At 45.7% G+C, this 20,523-nt stretch overlaps 1 protein-coding gene and 1 non-coding gene across 11 annotated transcripts in view; both read right to left on the bottom strand.

Annotated features, from left to right (window-relative positions):
• Positions 1 to 20,523, bottom strand: part of PROM1 (prominin 1) — a 113,579-nt gene that overhangs the window by 29,034 nt on the left and 64,022 nt on the right. For all 10 annotated transcript variants that reach the window (XM_043448277.1, XM_043448279.1, XM_043448273.1 and 7 more), the window contains 7 exons: positions 19,616 to 19,736; positions 18,686 to 18,749; positions 17,741 to 17,830; positions 10,549 to 10,766; positions 8,039 to 8,113; positions 5,573 to 5,636; positions 2,076 to 2,235 (listed from right to left, as the gene is read on the bottom strand). In XM_043448277.1, the coding sequence (XP_043304212.1) occupies positions 2,076 to 2,235; positions 5,573 to 5,636; positions 8,039 to 8,113; positions 10,549 to 10,766; positions 17,741 to 17,830; positions 18,686 to 18,749; positions 19,616 to 19,736 (792 nt within the window). The remainder of the gene's footprint in view (positions 1 to 2,075; positions 2,236 to 5,572; positions 5,637 to 8,038; positions 8,114 to 10,548; positions 10,767 to 17,740; positions 17,831 to 18,685; positions 18,750 to 19,615; positions 19,737 to 20,523) is intronic.
• On the bottom strand, positions 1,805 to 1,911 carry LOC122428553. The gene has a single exon (XR_006265769.1). It is a non-coding gene; the product is annotated as a U6 spliceosomal RNA (small nuclear RNA).

The raw sequence follows: 20,523 nt of genomic DNA on the forward strand, positions 1-20,523 counted from the left end.
AATGGCAAGCCGATTCTTTACCACTAGCATCACCTGGGAAGCCCTTAGAATTTTAGGCCCATGCCAAATCAAATGCCTGCAGAATGGGGGTCTCAGTGTTATGGGAGGTCTTGTGAGACACTTGAGGATAAGGGATCCTCAGTTAGGTATTGCTGGCATTCCTTGAACGTACAGCAACCCAGGAGCGTTCAAGGGTAGAAATACTTCCCAATCTTTAAAACGCTAAAAAACAGAGTATGTACTCTGTGACCAAAGCTGTCACTGCAGTTTTTCATTCAATTAAGAATAAACTCAATCATTATTAATAATGGGCTTCCTAGGTGGCACTAGCAGTAAAGAACCCGCATGTCAATGCAGGAGACCTAAGAGAAGAGGGTTCAATCTCTGGGTTGGGAAGATCCCCTGGAGGAGGGCATGGCACCCCACTCCAGTGTTCCTGCCTGAAGAATCCCAAGGACAGCCACCTGCACCTACTCTGTGACATTTTGTCCAGATCCTGAGGATACCAATTTAAATAAGCCATGGAACCTGGCCTTAGGGATCTTTTACTGTTAATACATGCCTCATCTGCTTCATTAAAATTTCTTTTTAAAATAAGCTTATCGTCTCAGGGTGCAGGAGGAGGAAGGAAAGGGAGCTGGTATGTAGACAGATCATTGCACCAATCCTCCCATCTGTACCACTCTGACTTCTAATGCGATTTCAGGTCCATTGGGAAAGGGTCTGTCTTATGTTTGTTCAAGAAGGTATTGGTGTCTCAGATGGTAAAGCGTCTGCCTACAATGCGGGAGACCCAGGTTCAATCCCTGGGTTGGGAAGATCCCCTGGAGAAGGAAATGGCAACCCACTCCAGTATTCATGCCTGGAAAATCCCATGGATAGAGGAGCCTGGTGGGCTGTAGCACATGGGGTCGCAAAGAGTCGGACATGACTGAGTGACTTCACTTTCTTTTGTTTGTTCTGACGCCTGCTGGGGTGGCCAAGCCGCATGGTGGGAAAAGGCTGGCTGAGACACAGCGGTGAGTGAGGGCACAGTCAGGTGGGGGTTGAGAGCCTGCCTTTGCCATGCTGTCCTCAGTCTCGAGTAAGTCACTTCACGTCCCCGAGTCTCAACAAAACAGGGTTATAAACGCAACACAACCTGAGGGGTTTCTGTGAGATGCCACATGGACGGCTCGTGGTGGGCACACCTCGACTCTTCCCTGAAGGCTAGCAAGTACTGTTACTGTCTCACTATTTATCCTGTGCTCCTGCATAATAAATAACACAAGTAGGGATGGTGGTCTCTGCAATCTCCTGGGTTTGGACGGCTGGAAGAGTTCAGTAGTGGTCGTGAGGCTGAGCCTTTCAGAGAAGAGATCCCGTCTTCCTTCTCATGTGATCCTGGAGATCCCGTGAGTCTCTCCTGTCCTGTCCTCCCCTGAGCTCTCGTCTAAGATATATGCCCACCAGCATCTCCCAGGACCACAGCCTATCCTTAGTGTTTTTCTAAAGGACAAACAGCAGGGATCCACAGCAGCTTCAGACAATCCACTGGTTTCAAGGATGCTCTTTTCCGTAAGAACCAACCGCTATGGATTTATTTTATATATGCATAAAGAGAAAAATATTATCTGAATGCTCATTCTAATTTCTTTTAAATTGTAAAATCTTGTTACATACTTTAGATAATTATAACCAAGACTCTGGAAGCCATAAAAATTGCAAATAATTGACTATTTGGCTCAAGAGCTTCCAGTCTTCAATTTATATATATATATATATATATACACACACACACATACACACACATACATATATACACACACGTATGTAATGCTTCATGAATTTTCATGTCATCCTTTCACAGTGGCCATGCTAGTTTTCTTAGCAGAGTTTCAATTTTAGTATACGTGCTGCTGAAGTGAACACTTCAAGTTTTTAAATGAACTTAAACTAGGGTGAACACACATCCCCTTATGGCCTCTTTGTACAATTTGCTGTCTTAAGATTACCCCGGTTACATCGTCAGATTTTCACCCCCCTCCCCAGCAAGTTCCACGCTCCTAGTGGCACAGCTCAGAGAGGGCACTGACCTGTATGAATTGCATTTTTCCACAGTGGGTAAATAGTGGAGGATATAATCTTCAGAGTTATTAATGTAACGGACGAAATTCGACAGTGTCTTCTGAATAGGAATCTTTGTGCTTACATTTTTTACATCAGATTGAATGGAATTCAAGGTCTTTTTAAACTCTGAAAACAAAGATGCCTCAGTTATGCATTTTCATAGAGAAGACAAGGCACTTAGTTTTGGAACTCAAGCTTGAACCACTTTTAGTTCTTCCCATGTTATGCAGATGTTTAAAATATGAGAAGATTCTACAACAAGCATGAATGCAGCCAAGTCTACTGAAAAGCAATTGTTTAACAAAAGAGCAAGCTATGAGAACTGACTTAAATGACATGGTGTGAAATCAAGCCAGAGTTTTCTTCTACTTATTTCACTAAAAAAAGAAAAGTAAAATGGACCAAGTGACTAAACTGTACTGTGTGCCTACAATAGACAAGGCATTTTTATAAATGTTAACTCATTTCTCATTCCCACTTCACTAACAGGGATGCTGGACTCATAGGGGTTAAATCACTTGACCATATGTCTGTTTTTCAGAAAGTACTAGAAATGGGATTAAAACCTCAGATTCACCTACCTGTAAAGCTTCTGTTAAGTGATTTTGCAAAAAAAAAAAAAAAAAGCTATTTAATAATATAAGAATCCCTCCATCTACAAAACAGCACTGAGGAACACAGTAATTCTCCAGGAACAATTTTTTGAACACGTGACCTCAGGTGACATTTTTGTTAAAATTGTTCAGTCAAACTGAATCTTGCTGAAGTCTACCTGTGTCTCCTACATGCAAAAAGCAGTACTATTTCCATCGGTCAGTTTCTATTAGCATGTATCCTCATCTCTCAGGGAGGTGATGTTGCAGCTTTCTGGAATGTGTGTGATCATCAGGGCAGGTCCTGGGATCAAAGTCAGCAGGTGGGGACCATCACCACTCACTAAGACCTGAAGGGGGCCTCATCCACAGTGATTCTTGACGCGGGGACATCCCAGAAACATACTCATCGGTCAAGGTCTGCTGATTCTAAAGGGCAGATGATACACGTCTCTGCGGCAGCGGAACCAAGACTGGCGGGTCTCAGGATGCGATCCAGGGCTCCCGGTGAACTTCCGGGAGCTGGGAGCACCGTCCGAAAGGAAATGACGTCACACTGGTGGGGGGTTTTTGTTTTTGTTTTTTTTTGGAAATTGTGCGGTTCACCTCCGTGTGAATCCTCAGGAACTCCGAAGAGTCACAGTGGGTGGACATCTCCTCCACATGACTCATGCCCAGAGACCCAGGACCGTCCACCTGGAGACTCTGTAGGTCTCTTTTTTAAATTAATTAATGTGTTTATTTTTGGTCGTCTTGGGTCTTCGTTGCTTTGCACGGGCTTCCTCCAGTTGAACGGGGGCTACTCTTCACTGAAGTCTGCGGGCTTCTCGTCACGGTGGCGTCTCTTGTTGCAGAGCAATGGCACACAGGCTTCAGTAGCTGCAGCACTGAGGCTCAGTAATTGTGGCTCGCGAGCCCCAGAGCACTCTGGTTTTGGGGCTCTTGCAGGACCAGGACTCGAACCCACGTCCCCGATACTGGCAGGCTGATTGTTATCCACTATGCCGCCAGGGAAGTCCTCCAGGGCTCTTTATTCACCCTGAAATTTCTGGGGGTTGGTACACGTGTCATATAGATACCCTCTCCCCTAAGCGCAGTTTCCTCGTCTCCGAATCGGGCCCCTTCCGCTTCTCCGGCTGTGTTCCTCCCCACATTCCGCAGCCTTGGTGACTGTACGCAGCTGCCGCCCTCTCGGCAAATACCTTCTTCCGGCTTCAGTTCAGAGGTTGCTTCCTGAAGCCTTCCGCTATTCTCTCCGGCCGCTGGATCCCTTGCACTCACCTCACCAGGTTCCCAGAGGGTGATAAAAGCCAGCTGAAGGGTTCATGCCCAGCTGTAGGGTACACGGGGGTCATGTCTCCCTCACCTCCCATCCCCAGAACCCAGCAGCAGCAGGCACATAGCAGGCGCTAAGGGTGATTTGTTTGGGAAGGACATGAAAACCCTTACTTGTCTTCAGCCTGGGGGGCAGGGTCGGGGGCGGGGTGGGGGGACGCTCGCTCAGACTCAAGAAAACTCTGGCTCGTGTTCAGGTGATGGCCGTGTGTATACCCGGCCTCGCGCATGCAAAGTGCACGCCTTGCTTGGCCAGACTTACAAGGGAGGGCGGCACATGTTGGCAGAGGAAGTCCAGGAAGAACAAACAAAGAGAGTAAACACAGAGATTAGTAAGCAAGTGGCTCTCAGATGTACAGCGCAGGTTATCCCTCAGAGGCTGGCACAGGAAAGCCAGAACTGTCTTGAATAGGTCAGTATTTTAAAGCAGAATCTTAAACAGACGGGAAACCACAGAACATCCAAAGCACTATGTAGTAGGAGAAAATTCTTTTTACTCAAAGTCTTAATGGGTTGAAGGAACAGTATTGGGGTGGGGGGCGGAAATCAAATACCTCCAACACAACATTTTAAAACCAGCAACAGGTTTTTCCTGGTGGCTCAGCTGGGAAAGAACCTGCCTGCAATGAGGGAGACCTGGGTTCAATCCCTGGGTTGGGAAGATCCCCTGGAGTAACGGAAAGGCTACCCACTCCAATGTTCTGGCCTGGAGAATTCCCTGGATAGTGTAGTCCACGGGGTTGCAAAGAGTCGGACACAACGGAGCGACTTTCACTTCACCATCAACAGATAAAAAGAAGCAGTAAGAAGATGATTTAAAGAAAAGAGAGGAGATAGCCTTACACAGCTTCAGAGATGTGTCCCCTTAGCAAACAGCCCAGGGGACTCCACACTCTTGCACAAAGAATTGTTTATACTGTGTTCTTTCTCTGTACCTTCACCCTGGGTACGACCACCTGAATTCACTGTGACTTGGTCGCTTGAGATCAGTGGGATTCTCTTGACATCACTTCTGCCTCTCCAAAAGCCTAAGCACCTTAAGACCCTACAGCAGCATGACATCAGCCTCCCTAGAGAAGCATGACGTCAGCCTCAGAAGCAGACCGATGTTTTCCTAAAGAGACAAAATAAGTCCCTAGACAGAGTGTTCCTTTAAAAAATCAATTTTAAGCTCTTTTAGGAGATAAATTTACAGTGAAAACAACCCAAGTGTGACCTTCCAGATCGTAAGCTATGCCTGTTGTTGGTTCTTATCGCACCTGCCAGGTTATCATCACAGTCTGACCCTCAGCCCTGCAGCTTCCAGCCACAGGAGGATGTTAATCTGTGTTTAATAGGAGTATTATTTTTTAATTGATATCATTTGGTGAAGGTAACATTATTGAAATATTCATTATTTAGTTTTGTAGTTTGGGATTTTAGTGAGGAATTTTTTAAAGAGGGAAAAAGAACAATTCTTAATAATGCAGTTCTTTGTGCTAACCAGCCAACTCTTAACAAGGAGACACACAGTTACTTCTAACGGGCAGTCTCACCTGATATGAAGTCCCTGGTTTGATTTTTCACTTCCCCAGGTATGTCAGAAAGAGAGTCATTGGCCTAAAGAAGGTTCAAATAAAATCATTATACAGAGTAAGTAGAAGAGCATTTCATAGTATTCATGTTCAGCTTAGAATGGAACAGAGAAGCAAAACTCAAATGTAACCTTCATCTTAAGGCTGAAATTATCATGACATGGTCATTAAAAGTCTAAAAATAAATATTCCCCTTTAGAGAGGACTTGCTTTAAATTGTATCCATGGAAGATCACATTAAAAGTTTTTAATTTTCAGTTCATGTTAAACGTTTCCATGTATTTAACCCAGTGTTTCTCAGTTAGGAACAACTTTGTTCCCTAGGAGATATCTGGCAATGTCTGGAGATGTTCTGGTTATCACAACTGATAATGTCCTTGCCATTGGCGGGCATCAGCCAGGGATGCTAATAAATACTTGACAGTGTGTAGGACCAGTCAAAGTGCCCCGAGGTTAAGAAACTGATCTATACAATGTTCCACGTGTAGCTATTAAGTGAAACTCTAAAAACAGAATCTTATTTTCCAAAGCAATTGCATGATAACATTGGAGATCTAGTCTCAGGGAGAATAGTAAGGTCCTAAAACACAACTTAGAAAGAATACAAACTATAGTGAGGCTCAAATGAAACTTAAAGCAGCCATGCCAAGCTCTGTCACTCTCGGGCTAAATCCATGAAAGGACAATGTCATTATTTCCAAGCAACTTACCTAAAGAGCCAGATTTCTGTATAGAAGGGGTTTAATTTGTGTTTCTTAACTGTCTGCTGGTGTATTTAGACATCTGTTAGGGAACACTGTAGTGATTACAACCTCTTATGAACTGAATGTCTGTCTCCCTGGAATGTATATGTTGAAATCTTGACCCCCAAAGTGATGGAACTTGGAGATGGGGTCTTTGGGACGTGATTATCTCATGAGGGTGGAGCCTCCATGAACGGGATTAGTGCCCTGTTAAACGGGCATTAGTGCCCAGAGAGCTCCCTCTACTTGGTGAGGATACAATGTGAAAATGCCTGTCTGCAACCTGGAAGAGGTCTCCCTCATCTGAACCCAACCGGGCTGGTAACCTGATCTTTGACTTTCAGCCACAAGAACTGGTCAGAAACACATTTCCACTGTTTATAAACCACCTGGTCTATGATGTTCTCTTATAGAAGTCCAGGCTTCTCAGGTGGCTCAGTAGTAAAGAACCCACCTGCCAATGCAGGAAACATAAGAGACATGGGTTCCATTCCTGGGTCAGGAAGATCCCCAGGAGAAGGAAATGGCAACTCCAGTATTCCTGTCTGGGACATCCCTAGGACAGAGGAGCCTGGCATGCTGCAGTCCATGGGGTGGGAAAAAGTCAGACATGACTTAGTGACTCAACAACAACGATCTAAGTTACAAACTTTATAAGATTTATGGTGACAACAAGTTCCCACTTTAGCTTAGCAACATTGATGTCATAAAAAGGAAGTTCATGACTTGTGTTTCCTCAAAAGCAGCTAAGCCACCCAGCACACTGGTACTTGTAGTGGCTTTGGTACGCCTGACCCCTCTACATTTATCTGTGTTTGGACTTGGGGAGGTCAACCATCACAAGAGGTTTAACGTCTAGAAAAGGATTTACAGATCTTCTGATTCCGTTCCTTCATTTAACAAACAAGATGACGTCAGAGTTCAGAGACCGAGAGTTTCTAACGACTTGTCTAAGGGGACACTTTCTTCGTTAGCACACATGGCTGAGTGTCTGATAGACAGCTGATGACTTCTTTTATGTCCACGCTTAAAAGATGGAGTTGAGAATAAAGCTACAGCTGATGACTTCTTTTATGTCCACGCTTAAAAGATGGAGTTGAGAATAAAGCTATTCTCTCCCTCTTCAGCTCTTGGGGAAATTCCAGTATTCTGGACCAAGGTGGTTGCTGTCTTTTTTTAGGGTTTAAAGTCTTGTGGGACAACAAAGGCAGGAAAGCAATAGTCACTGTGATGAGGAACTTAACAAAGAATATTTGTGATGCTCTGAGAGTGTATTAAAAAGGGTTCTGATCTGGTGAAGATGCCCAGGAAAGGCCTCATTAAGAAGGTGAAATACAAAACTTCAGGTAGCTACTGGTAGCCCAAGAAGCCCAAGAAAAAAAGAGAAAGTGCCAGGCAGAGCACACAGCCTGCACATGAGCAGAAGTGGGGAGAGGCACCGCGTGGCTGACTCCCCGGCAGAGCGGGAGAGCGCCTCGTGTGAGAACCAGCCCAGGGTCCGCCCTGACACCCAGGCGGTCCTGGAGGATGATATCCATCACCCTTCTTGGCAGCTCGGCTCCAGAATGTCTCTGCTTTTTCGCTGTTACCTAGTTCCTTGTGCACTACTCTACTCTTGAAAATAATCTAGAATAAGCTACTGTGTTTGGTTTTGTGTTTTTTTTTTTTTCTCCAAAGACCATACCTTTTGGACCAGGCTGGACAAATCTGTTTGAAGCAGTCCATCAAGCTGAGCAATGTGTCCATCCAAAGATGGGAGCTGAAATTTTATAAAACAAAGTATAAGGCCAGGTGGTTACCCCGCACCCCCAATTCTTTGTCATAATCAAGGGATCTTCTTAAATCCAACTCCTGAGACATCTACATTATAAAGGGTGTGATCTACGTTTCCTCTGAACAGAAGCACATCGTTGGAAGAAAACCATTGGCTCAGAATGGACTCCACAAGTGTTGATTTTACATGTTTGGAGGTCTCCCATAGCAGTCAGCTAAAAGTGAGGGCAAGAAATTTAACACAGATTGAATACGTGTGACGTCACATGTGATTGAATACAGGGACTGAATATTGTTGAATACAGTTGTAGACAGCTTCTTAAAAAATAGCCTTATAAAGAGAATCCCTGGTGGGTTTGTGGTGAAGAATCTACCTGCCAATGCAGGAGATGTGAGCTTGATCCTGGGTCAGGAAGACACCCTGTAGAAGGAAATGGCAACCCACTCCAGTATTCTTGCCTGGGAAATCCCATGGAGAGGAGCCTGGCAGGCTACAGTCAATGGGGTTGCAAGAGGTGGATATGACTTAGCAGTGAAACCACAACAGTCTTCAAAAATGTCTGTGTCACCAAAAAAAGACTGAGAAACTGTTCCAGGTTAAAGGAACTAAAGACAAATGACAACTAAAGACAATGTGTACTCCAGACCAGACCTTGAACTGGGAAAAGAGAAATCAATTTTAAAGCGCATTTTTTTTTTTAGAAAAATCAGCAAATTTTGAATATAAACACTGGATTAGATGGTGGTATTGGATCAGTATTATGTTACCTTAATTTTGGTAGTCATAATCATTAGTAAAATTAGGAAACACATCAAAATATTTAAGGGTAAAAAAGCATTATGTCTACATCTTTCCTATACATGACTGAGAAAAGAACAGAATGCGAAGTATTGTACCCATATAGATGACAGTGTAAACAGATGATAGATACATAGATAAATGGATAAAATGGTAAGATTAAACAAATGGAACAAAGTGTTGACAACTGTTGAGTCTAGGTAAAAAAATGTAGACAGGGAAACTTGTACCATTGTTGCAAATTCTCTGCATGCTTTTTAAAGCACATCACAATTAAAAGTTTCTCCCAAAAGGACTCAATGTCAAAGAATTTAGATGCAAGTATACGTCCTACGTATTGCTGTTTGATGACAACAGAAGTTACTGCAGGAGATCCGACACAGATGTTGAGTGTGAAGTGTCTGAATAAAACTGATTCACGAAATGTGAGAGTGAGAAAAACCTAACTACATGAAAACACTGTTTTACGTAAGTGTGACATGTACACATCACTGGGCTTCCCCAGGGCTCAGTGCTACAGGTCCACCTGTCAACGCAGGAGATGCGTGTTCGATCCCTGGGACAAGACGATCCCCTGGAGGAGGAAATGGCAACCCACTCCAGTGTTCTTGTCTGGAGAATCCCATGGACAGAGGAGCCTGGTGGGCCACAGTCCATGGGGTCACAAAGAGTCAGGCAAGACTTAATGACTGAGCACACACACAGGTACATATCACTATCATGAAACATTAAAAATATAAGTACTCGTGATTATTTTATCTACATCCCAGAACTCCATATTTTCAAGTGGTTCCAAACCCTTTCTTTTTCTAATCTTCTTCTTGGGATTGTGAGATATTACCTTACATTTTGGTATCTGTGGTTAACACACTAGGCCTCTCATTTAAAAGCAAATTTTAATTTTTAAAGGTCTGCAAAAAAGGCATTCAGCTTCCTTTTTCATTTTTAAAGCTGAATTCATCACAAATACATTAGTCCCAATACAGAGAGGGAAGGGGGGAGAGGCAATAGCAGGATTGGGAATGAAGAGGTACAAAGTACTGTGGATAAAATGAGTTAAAGGATTCACTGTACCACACAGGGGATATGCCAATATTTTAAAAAACATACACTGAAATTGTCAAAATAAAATAAACAGAGACAGAAGAATGGTGGGGGAGCCGAATTCATTGTGAGGGTGGCGGTGCGTGCTGTCGTTTCTGGCTCTTGGTGACCCTACAGACTGCAGCCCACCAGGCTCCTCTGTCCACGGGACTCTCCAGGCAGGAACACTGCAGTGGGTTGCCGTGCCCTCCTCCAGGGGGTCTCCCCCACCCCGGGATCGAACCTGCGGCTCTTGGGTCCCCCACATCGGCAGGTGGATTCTTGACCACTGGCGCCACCTTGGCAGCTCGTTCATCCTGATAAGTTTCAAGCAACAAACGGCGGAGAACTCTCAGGGAGCATTTCCCATCCTCCATTCTCTCCAGCTGCAGCCATTCCGACGTGCTGGCCACCTAACCAGGAAGGCCGACCGAGACCCCCCCGACCCCCGGCCACCGGGCCCCTGGCGGCTGAGCCAGGCTGAACCCTCCCGGCCGTCCCACTGACACCGCCCTGGAGCAGGACTGCCCTCTCGTCACCTGATCAAAATTGGCGCTGCCATCCAGGACGTTCAGAGACTGCCTGATGCTGGCGCACGTGGTCGCCGTTACAGGAAAGGAGCACTGGGGATCCGTGAGTGTTTGCTCCATGCTCGTTTTCATGTCTCTCAGGCTGGTGCGAAGATGTGCAGACGACTGCTTCATGTCCGTTAAGACAGTGTTCACTCGGGCAAGGGTAGCTCTATTAGTTTTCATGTCTGTTAGGAATACAGCCTGCTTCAGGATAGAGGACCCGCTGGGCTGACCAGTGGGGGAAAAAAGTCCCTTCCCATCTACAAAAGGACCTTAAAGGAGCTTGAGATCAACTTGCAAAAATGACACTGCAAGGCACCCAGGAGAGCCCGCTGTGATGGGCAGACTGACAGGGGAATCCACGGCTACTGTGGCCCCGTCTGCCTCTGCCAGCGACTCCAGCCAGCTCAGTTCCCCCAGCTGAGGGCTCTTTCAGACACACAGGGGCGAATATCAACCTAGGGATGGGACTGGGACTCATGGGCGCAGCATTAAGTGGCTGGCGTTGGAGCAGCAGCCACAAGAAAAGGTGTCCCCACCCTAGCCTTGCCCAGCCTTGAGGAGTTTAGCCCAGACACCGCCAATCCCGGGTAGTCTTAATCCACAGAAAACCTGATGACACCCAGACAGATCTTAGCGATGGATATTCAAAGAGCTGGAAGTAGACACAGCAAGAGATCACAGATTTGGTCCCTTAAAAGCCGAATCTAAAAAGACACGATACAAATGAACTGGCTGACAAAACAGAAACAGACTCACAGACGTAGAGAATGAATCTATGGCTGCAGAGCGGGGGGACGGAGGAGAAGGAAGTGGCAACCCACTCCAGCATTCTTGCCTAGAGAATCCTGTGGACAGAGGAGCCTGGTGGGCTGCTGTCCATGGGGTCGCGCAGAGTCGGACACGACTGAGGCGACTTAGCAGCAGCAGCAGCAGCAGCAGGGGGGAAGGGTGGAGGAAAGGGACACTCAGGTACATGTAGGTGGGATGGACAGGTACACACTGCGATGTTTAAAACGGATGACTAACAAGGACCTACTGCGTAGCACAGGGAACTCTGCTCAAAGTTACGTGGCAGCGTGGATGGGAGTGGGGTTTGGAGGAGAGCCGATACATGTGTATGTATGGTGGAGTCCCTCTGTGGTGCACCTGAAACTATCACACATTGTTAATGGGCTATATCCCAAGATAAAGTAAAAAGTTTAATTTAAAAATAAATAAATAAATAAAAGGAAAATGTTAAAAAAAAAAAGAGAGAGAGAGAAAAGATTCCAGATTTAGATTCAGACAGTCTACGTACAGATTTCAACACAGATCCTCTCTGTGTAACCTGAAGCAGATACCTGAATATTCTTCAGCAACATCCTCATCTGAAAAATGTTAAGACCACCACAAGGTTTATCACAAAATGTGGGGATCAGAATGATCACATTGAAATCCCTCAAGGGCAGCAAGTCCGCCTCTTTTATTTTAGAAGCCTCCAGAGCCTAGGCCACATTCTTATCCTCGGCAATCCCTATAGATTGTTTGCTCTCTGATTTCTCTGGTGCTCGGGAATCGATATGCATGACTAGGCAGGTAGCAAAATATAACTCTTTTCTCCAGCGACTTAAAGTCACAGCATAAGAGATGTGAAATTTAGAGGACACTGCTTTTTGTCTTCTGGGCTCGCAAAACAGATGGTGGAGTATCAGGTCACGACAGGGTGTTACTAGGAAAAGTGTGATGTGAAAGTTGCTCAGTCGTGTCCGACTGTTTGCGAGCCCATGGACTATACAGTCCACAGAATTCTCCAGGCCAGAATACTGGAGTGGGTAGCCTTTCCCTTCAGGGGATCTTCCCAAACCAGGGATTGAACCCAGGTCTCCCGCATTGCAGGCAGACTCTTTACCAGCTGAGCCACAAGGGAAGCCCAGGAAAAGTGTGAATGCCCTTAAAAGCTGGTTCCCCCAATTGTCTCTGGCAACCACATAAAACTTGGTTCTAAAACCACACACACAAACACACACACTTTAATGCTTTTGTGTTGCGGTCTCATCCCAGTTCTTCTAGCTACCTTCCAGGACTGGATCAAAATTTAAGACAAAAGACTGTCTGAAGCAGACCCCAAGATTTTCTATTCCGATAAGGTGAGATCCCCATTTGGGATGAAGAGGCAGACAATTCAATCCTGAAAGCCTCCCCAGGTCTTAGAGTAAGTCACCAGACCTAGGCTGGGGTGCCACCTTGGATGACATGGGCAATGCCATCTCCAAAGTGTAAACCTGTTGAAGCAACATCTAGAATCAGAGACTCTCCTCGTAACCAAGAGATGACTCAACCAACCTCCTAATTTGCAGATGAGCAAACAAGGTCCCGAGAGGTGAAAGAGTTTGCTGGAGATGCTATAACAAGGTAGTAAAAGAACTACTACCTTAACAGTAATTTGAGATAATAATAGAGACTTCATCAAAGAGTCACTCTGAGCCTCAGACTCTCGTCTTTTCCACCTACCTCCCAGGTTTAGCAGCAAAGCATGGAGCTGGTACCCAGCTCACATTAGAGGCTCAGTAAGTATCTGCCATGGGGGAGCAAGAACACGGTTGCAACTAGAAACACACAAGGGAGTGCAAAAGAACGTCCCCAAACGTGACTCCCACCACACCACACACCTCACATTTTAATGCTCTGTGGTTTTCCTCCCACAGCCCTTTCCACTTTGACTTCAGGATGAGTCATTTTAAGGCAAGAAAGGAACAAAAACGACGACAAAGAATGACGGATGATAAAATGAGTTGAAGGTCCGGAAAACCTGAGTCCATTTAGGGACCATGTGTAGACGTCCTGGCTTATGGGTGGCTATACTGTCATGTCCCAAGAATGACTTAGAAATAAGTCAAAGGCTTCAAAGCATTTCATAAAACATCTACTGGGTTATAACTCTGGGAGTCATTCCAAGCCTACCGAGATCACACATATTATGTATCGGAAGTCAGGGGAAAGATATTTTAGATTCTCAATTTTAACTAATTAACATTTTACCAGCTCATAGCACACTTCCTTTATAGGTTCTGGCCTGCAGCTCAAACATGATTTGCAGAAATCCATTTGCAGGTTTCTGCTTTCTCCAAAGGCCAACAGGTACATGAGGCTGCAAAGAATTTTTAGCAAAAAACTTGGTGAAGCAGTTTCCTAAGTACTGGCAACACCAGAGGCTAACATTTAACCATACAGGCTGGTTTTAAGAAATATATAAAATTACAATAATACAGGAAGCGCTGAAAAGAAAAATAATGTCTGTTTTAATTGATTTCAATCCAGCTAGGATTGTAAGGCAAATGTTAAACACTGGGCAAACCAAGAGGCTGACTCACTGGAAAAGACCCTGAGGCTGGGAAAGATGGAGGGTGGGAGGAGAAGGGGGCAACGGAGGATGAGATAGTTAGCACCACCGACTCAACGGACATGAGTCTGAGCAAGTTTTGGGAGCTGGTGATGGACAGGGAAGCCTGGGGTGCTGCAGTCCATGGAGTCGCAGAGTCAGACACGACTGAGCTAGTGAAAAACAATGACGAGGCAAAAAGTAAAGTATGTGTCAACCACACTGCATCATTCGCACACTTTTGCACAGTGCTTATGTTCACATAACTCTGGAGCTGGAGGAGACCTTGGCAGACCAACACTCCAGTGAACAGGCTCAAGAGGGATCTGGGGCACAGAGGTGCCTGGCATCACCTTGTGGTCACACCAGCTTTTTTTTTTTTCCAATATCTATCTATTTATGTGGCTGTGCCGGGTCTTAGGTGCAGCACACAGCATTCTTAGCTGCAGTCTGTAGGATCCAGATCCTGATCAAGGATCAGTGAACCCACTGGGAAGTGCCACATTTGATGTTATAATGAGCAGGCCCAGAGGATCCGCTGGATGCTGCAGGCAGTGGACAGGGAAGGTTGTTACATGTCTACTGGACACAAGGGAAGAAGTCGCAAGGTGAAGCAGCAAGGAGCCACTGGGCCCCCATCCTTCCTCCTAGTTCTGTTCCTGCCAGCTAAGTAACATATTCTGCTAAGATGTAGGACTGGGCGGGGGAGGGGGTGCTGGGTGGCAGCTACAGAGGGAAACTTCTCTGGGGAAAAGTCTGGGCTTCATTTTCCTTCCTGTGGCCGAGATGCTCAAACAGCAAGCGACCAAGACATCACGGAAAACTTGTTATTCAATTCTATGACAACCCTGGGCTCCTTGTCTCAGATATAACCTGGTTACCTGGACAAACTGAGCTGAAATCGGCGGTTCGTAAACTGTGGTCTGTGCATAGAATTCAAAGGGATTTGTGAGCTTGGAAGAAAAAAAAAAACCATACCAGACCAAACTCCCATCCTATTTCCACTAGTCCCCAGTTACACTTTCAGCCTCTAATTTCTCTCATGAATATAGATGGTGAATCTCCATCAGTGCCTTGACTGTCCCTGAAGAAGGCAGAAATATTTTCATTTCATATTCAGTATTGTAATATCAAGTCTACTCATCACTACTTTAAAGGATGGTATTTATGAGACCCTCTGCTACATACTATTAGTTAATGAGCTTAATCAACAAACACAGGTTACTCCACTGCAAACCCACTTTTTTAACACTCTGATACCCCAGCCTGACACTCTACTTATGGAGGGTGTCACTTGATTGTTGTTGTTCAGTCGCTCCGTTGTGTCTCTTCGTGACCCCATGGACTGCAGCACGCCAGTCTTCCCTGTCCCGCACTATCTCTCAGAGTTTGCTCAAACTCACGTCCATCGAGTCAGTGATGCGATCCAACCATCTCAACCTCTGCCACCCCCTTCTCCTGCCCTCAATCTTTCCCAGCATCAAGGTCTTTTCCATTTTATAACTAATGCCATTTAACTTTCAATAAAAGATGATAACACGCGGTTTTGGGGCCACGTCTTGGCCATGATCACAAAGAGCTCATTCATAAGTGTGATTGCTGGAGGAAAGAGAGGTTACGCTCAGTTGTAAGAACATGTACTAATTAACAGGAATGAGAGGTTACACTCCTTGGACAGTGAGCTCTTTATCTAAAACACTCTGATCTCATTTTTGAGCATTTTTTTCTTTCACTCATCATTTTTTGGCTCCATAGCAGGCCCTCTTACAGTTGTTAAAGATTACCATATTTCCTTGATTCACCGGCTCCTTTTACTTTCTTTTTTACACTTTAATTTTCATGAAATGAGGATGTATGTTTAATCAATAGTGCATTTAATGTGATACTTTCCTCTTTTCCCCCCAAAAAGATATGTATTAATCCAGTGGTCTATACAATATCTGCTGCCTTAAAATAAAGGAGTATTATAGTCTGATAAGGAAGCACAAATAGCACAGAATATATTGACTAGGAAATCAGAAGCTTTTAGTTCTCCTTGCTTATGTGTTGAAGCCTGGAGAGGAAACTAATGGTTGTCCACTGTATTAGTTATCTATTGCTGCAGGCAATATTATTCCAAAAGCCAGCAGTTCAAAGCTACAGAGATTTATTATCTCGCACAGTATGTGAGAGTCAAAAACCTGGGATTGGCTTAGCTGAATGGCTGGGCTCAGGATCTCCTGGGTCTTACAGTCAAGCCGGCAGCTGGGACTGCATCCATCTGAGGACTGACCGGGGCTGGTCCATCAGCTCCCTCAGTCAATGACCTGGTTGGCGGGCGGCCTCAGTTCCTTACTGTCTGGGGAAGGAAGGGGTCATCCTCAATCCATCTCCTTCCCTCACAATTATGGTTCATGGATAGAACCAAGATTAAGCATTAAATGAAGATCTATTTCCACTAGTTTAAGCAGATTCATTGTGAAATGCAGGACAACCCGTATACCCCAACAATACCTCAGGAAGGACAAAAGCAAGAAACCTTTTTTTGTTGTTGTTTTCTTTTTTCCTCCTCCATTCACCTTCCTTTATTCAGATACCACTGAGCCTCTGCTGTGATTGGTGATGATTTAATCATAGGGGTAAGATTCATTCTAACTGATCTAAAGATCAGTTCAGTTCAGTCACTCTGTCATGTCTGACTCTTTGTGACCCCATGGACTGCAGAATGCCAGGCTTCCCTGTCCATCACCAACTCCCGGAGTTTACTCAAACACATGTCCATAGAGTCGGTGATGCCATCCAACCATATCATCCTCTGTCATCCCCTTCTCCTCCTGCCCTCAATCTTTCCCAGCACCATGGTCTTTTCAAATGAGTCAGTTCTTCGCATAAGGTGGCCAAAGTATTGGAGTTTCAGCTTCAGTATCAGACCTTCCAGTGAATATTGAGGACTTATTTCCTTTAGGATGGACTGGTTGGTTCTTCTTTCAGTCCAAGGGACTCTCAAGAGGCTTCTCCAACACCACAGTTCAAAAGCATCACTTCTTCAGTGCTTAGCTTTCTTTAGATATTCTAAAGGTAGGCCTTGCTGTTTTAAACTTCAATCCTTAAAAGGGTTAAATACACAGACTAGGAACCCAGTTGTCTCTGGACAGAGGTAATATAGGGCTTCCCTGGTGGCTCAGATGGTAAAGAATCCGCCTGCAAGGTAGGAGACCTGGGTTCAGTCCCTGGGTTGGGAAGATCCCCTGGAGAAGGGAATGGCAACCCACTCGTTTCTAACCTGGAGAATTCCATGAACAGAGCAGACTGGTGGGCTATAGTCCATAGGGTCACAAAGAGCCAGACACAACTGAGTGACTAAGACACACACAGAGTTTATAGATAGATAGATAGACAGACATTAGACGAAGAACCAAGTGACTAACACACACAGAGTTATGTATGTGTGTTATGTATGTATGTATGCACACATATATATGTATGCATATATATATTAGATGAAGAAGGTTCTGTGGCATTTCGTGCAGATGAATCACATGCAGCACAGGGTCTGGAGGAGAACAACACCTTCAGGGACTCACATCAGAATGAACACTGGGATTCACGGCTGGAATGGAAAGTAGGGTGCTGGCAGAGGAGACTGGAAAGATAGTGGGGCCAGGTGTGGAAGGAAGGGAGGGAGGAAGGGAGGAAGGGAGGGAGGAAGGGAGGAAGGGAGGGAGGGAGGGAGGGAGGGAGGGAGGTTGGGAAGCTGAGTTGTCCCAGTGGAGGCGGGACAGGTGGACGCCGTCTGGGTCCCGGGGCCGCACCGCTTACCTTCTGCCAAGGCCTTGATGTCCTTCAGCACAGGGAGCACTTTGGGTTTGAGACGCTCATAAATGCTGCCTCCCAGCAACAAGTTAATATCTAAATCCCAAGAAGCATAAGGAAGGTTGAGGATGGACTCTTTCTCTCTTTGCCTCTGACCTCTAGGTCCCAGGGCAGGGTCCCGTGGCCTGGTTTAGTCTCTTCCACCACAAAAATCCCACTTTGTACCCCACAGCCCACTTGGGCAGAGACTGTCACGTGGCAATTTCTCTGCACACGTCAACGCGCCCCGCGGAAGACTTAGCAAAGACTTGGTGTTTCTTCGCCCCGGGTCCCTGTGTGCCTTCTCAACTTAATCCCTGGCTGCCCGCATCCCACCCCCATCTCCAGCTGGACCAGGGTCACTGAATCCCGGCTTGAGCGACACTTGGAGCCGGATCCCTTCTTTGACGTTGGCTGCCTTGTAGGACTCATAGCCACATCCCTGGCCTCTACCAATGAATGGGACCCGATCAGGACATCGAAACTGCCTCCAGGCGTTACTGGATGTCTTGAGGGCAAAAGAGCCCCTGGCTGCTAACAGCTGAGCGCTCGGGGAACAGCACTGCCCGCCCCTCTGTTCCAGAAGCCACAGCTCCTCGGGGTCCTGCTCTGGCTTTAGCAGCAGACTTGACAGAGACCCACTTCTCCTCTCACGAGGGGAGTGAAGCAGAAGTGCCGTGGCTGCAGGAAGCAACAGCGTTTTCACAATAAACACGCGGTTTTAGTGTCTGAGTCACCAACGATGCACTGTCAGTAACACCAGGGAATTACAGTTCTGTTTCTCCCATGTGTTGACATAGAAATTGCAGAAACGGCATACTTCGTTTCTTGGTCTGTTTTATGGGAGATGACCACAGCATCTTCGAGCCAAGACAAACAACCAAATTTGAGGCAACGTTCAATGTTACTCACTATCCAGATCGTCAAATGCTTTCTCCTTAGTGCGGGTATACTGCTCCAGTATATAGTCAATTTGCTTTAAAAAGAAAAAAAAAAGGTTACATGAAACTTCCTCTTGAGGTCCCAAGCCACAATAAAAAGAGATTTAACATCTGAAAATTAGGCAGGACTCCCAGGTGGCTCAGTGGTAAAGAATCCACCTGCCAAGGCAAGAGATGAGGGTTCGATCCCTGAGATGGGAAGATCCCCTGGAGAAGGAAATAACAACCCACTCCAGTATCCTTGCCTGGGAAATCCCATGGACAGAGAAGCCTGGCAGGCTACAGTCCATGAGTTCACAAAGAGTCGGACACAACTGAGCAATGAGAACACACACACAAACAAATATTAGCAAATCAGTGTTTATAAAACAGGTTTCATTACCAGAGCAATTTCAAGCAAACAATGTGGAGTCAATTATATTGCCAAGAAGAAAGGACAGTGACACCAGAGATATTGTTTTTTAAAGAAATCATGAGATCTTTAAAATGGTTAAGAACTTCTATAATAAGTATTATGTTATACCTTAATAAAGACAAAAAATAAAGTGAAATGAAATAAGAGCATGCATGCTAAGTCGCTTCAGTCATGTCTGACTCTGTGCAACCCCATAGACGGCAGCCCACTAGGCTCTTCTGTCCACAGGATTCTCCAGGCAAGAATACTGGAGTGGGTTGCCATTTCCTTCTCCAGAAATAAGAGCACTAATTCTGAAATGAGACTTTGTACTCTTGGGGAAAAAAAAAAAAAAAAGATCACTTACTAGCCCTTTATTCCTTTATCTGCAAAATTAAAAGACAACGCCTGGATTTCAGCAGGTTCAAATGTGATTCCAAACATACAAGCAACTCCAAAAGGCCTCAGACACAACGCGTCGGGGGAAATACAGGTTGTGGTCCTTACCCCTGGCACCGCATTCAGGAGAGTTCTCAGGTCGTTGAAGTTACTGTCTGACAATTTCCGAGTCTCTTCCACGTGAGTCCTCATGTACTGATTTGCCGCAAAACCATAGATGATACCGATGCTGCAGGAAAGGGGATGGAGAAGGGGACACATTCACTGTGCGAGCCGTGGCCGGGGGACCAGACACAGAACAGCCCGCAGCCGGGAGGAGGGAGATGGTCTTCCTGAAGAGCCCCGCCCCGTCACAAGCCCCGCCCCTCCCGAGCCCCGCCCCGTCGCAAGCCCCGCCCCTCCACTGCCGCAGCCTCCCTGCCTCCAACCCGTAACCCACCCACCACCACGTGTGGACCCCAGAACAGGACTCGGTCCTCTCAGAGAAGACACATCCAACTCAAGACACATTGTTCTGAATATGAGTCAGTTCCAGTGAGGTGAATGAACCTACAGCCTGTTACACAGGGTGGAGTAAATCAAAAAGAGAAAAACAAATATCATATATTAACATATATATGGAATCTAGAAGAATGATACTGATGAACCTATTTGCAGGGCAGAAATAGAGACTCAGACACAGAGAACAGACTTATGGACACAGCGGGGGAAGGGGAGGGTGGGACGAATTGAGAGAGCAGTGTGGAAACACATACATTACATTATGGAAAACACACAGCTAATGGGAAGTTGCTGTATGATGCAAGGAGCTCAGCCTGGTTCTCCGAGACAATTGAGAGGCAGGATGGGGTGGGAGGTAGGAGGAAAGTTCAAGAGGGAGGGGACATGTGTATCTTATGGCTGATTCATGTTGATTATGGCAGAAACCAACACAATATTGTAAAGCAACTGTCCTCTGAGTAAAAGTAAATACATTTTAAAAGATACATCATTCTGTTAAGGATGACTCTCATAAA

Source organism: Cervus canadensis, chromosome 26 (assembly GCF_019320065.1).
Source record: "Cervus canadensis isolate Bull #8, Minnesota chromosome 26, ASM1932006v1, whole genome shotgun sequence".
Taxonomy (NCBI): domain Eukaryota; kingdom Metazoa; phylum Chordata; class Mammalia; order Artiodactyla; family Cervidae; genus Cervus; species Cervus canadensis.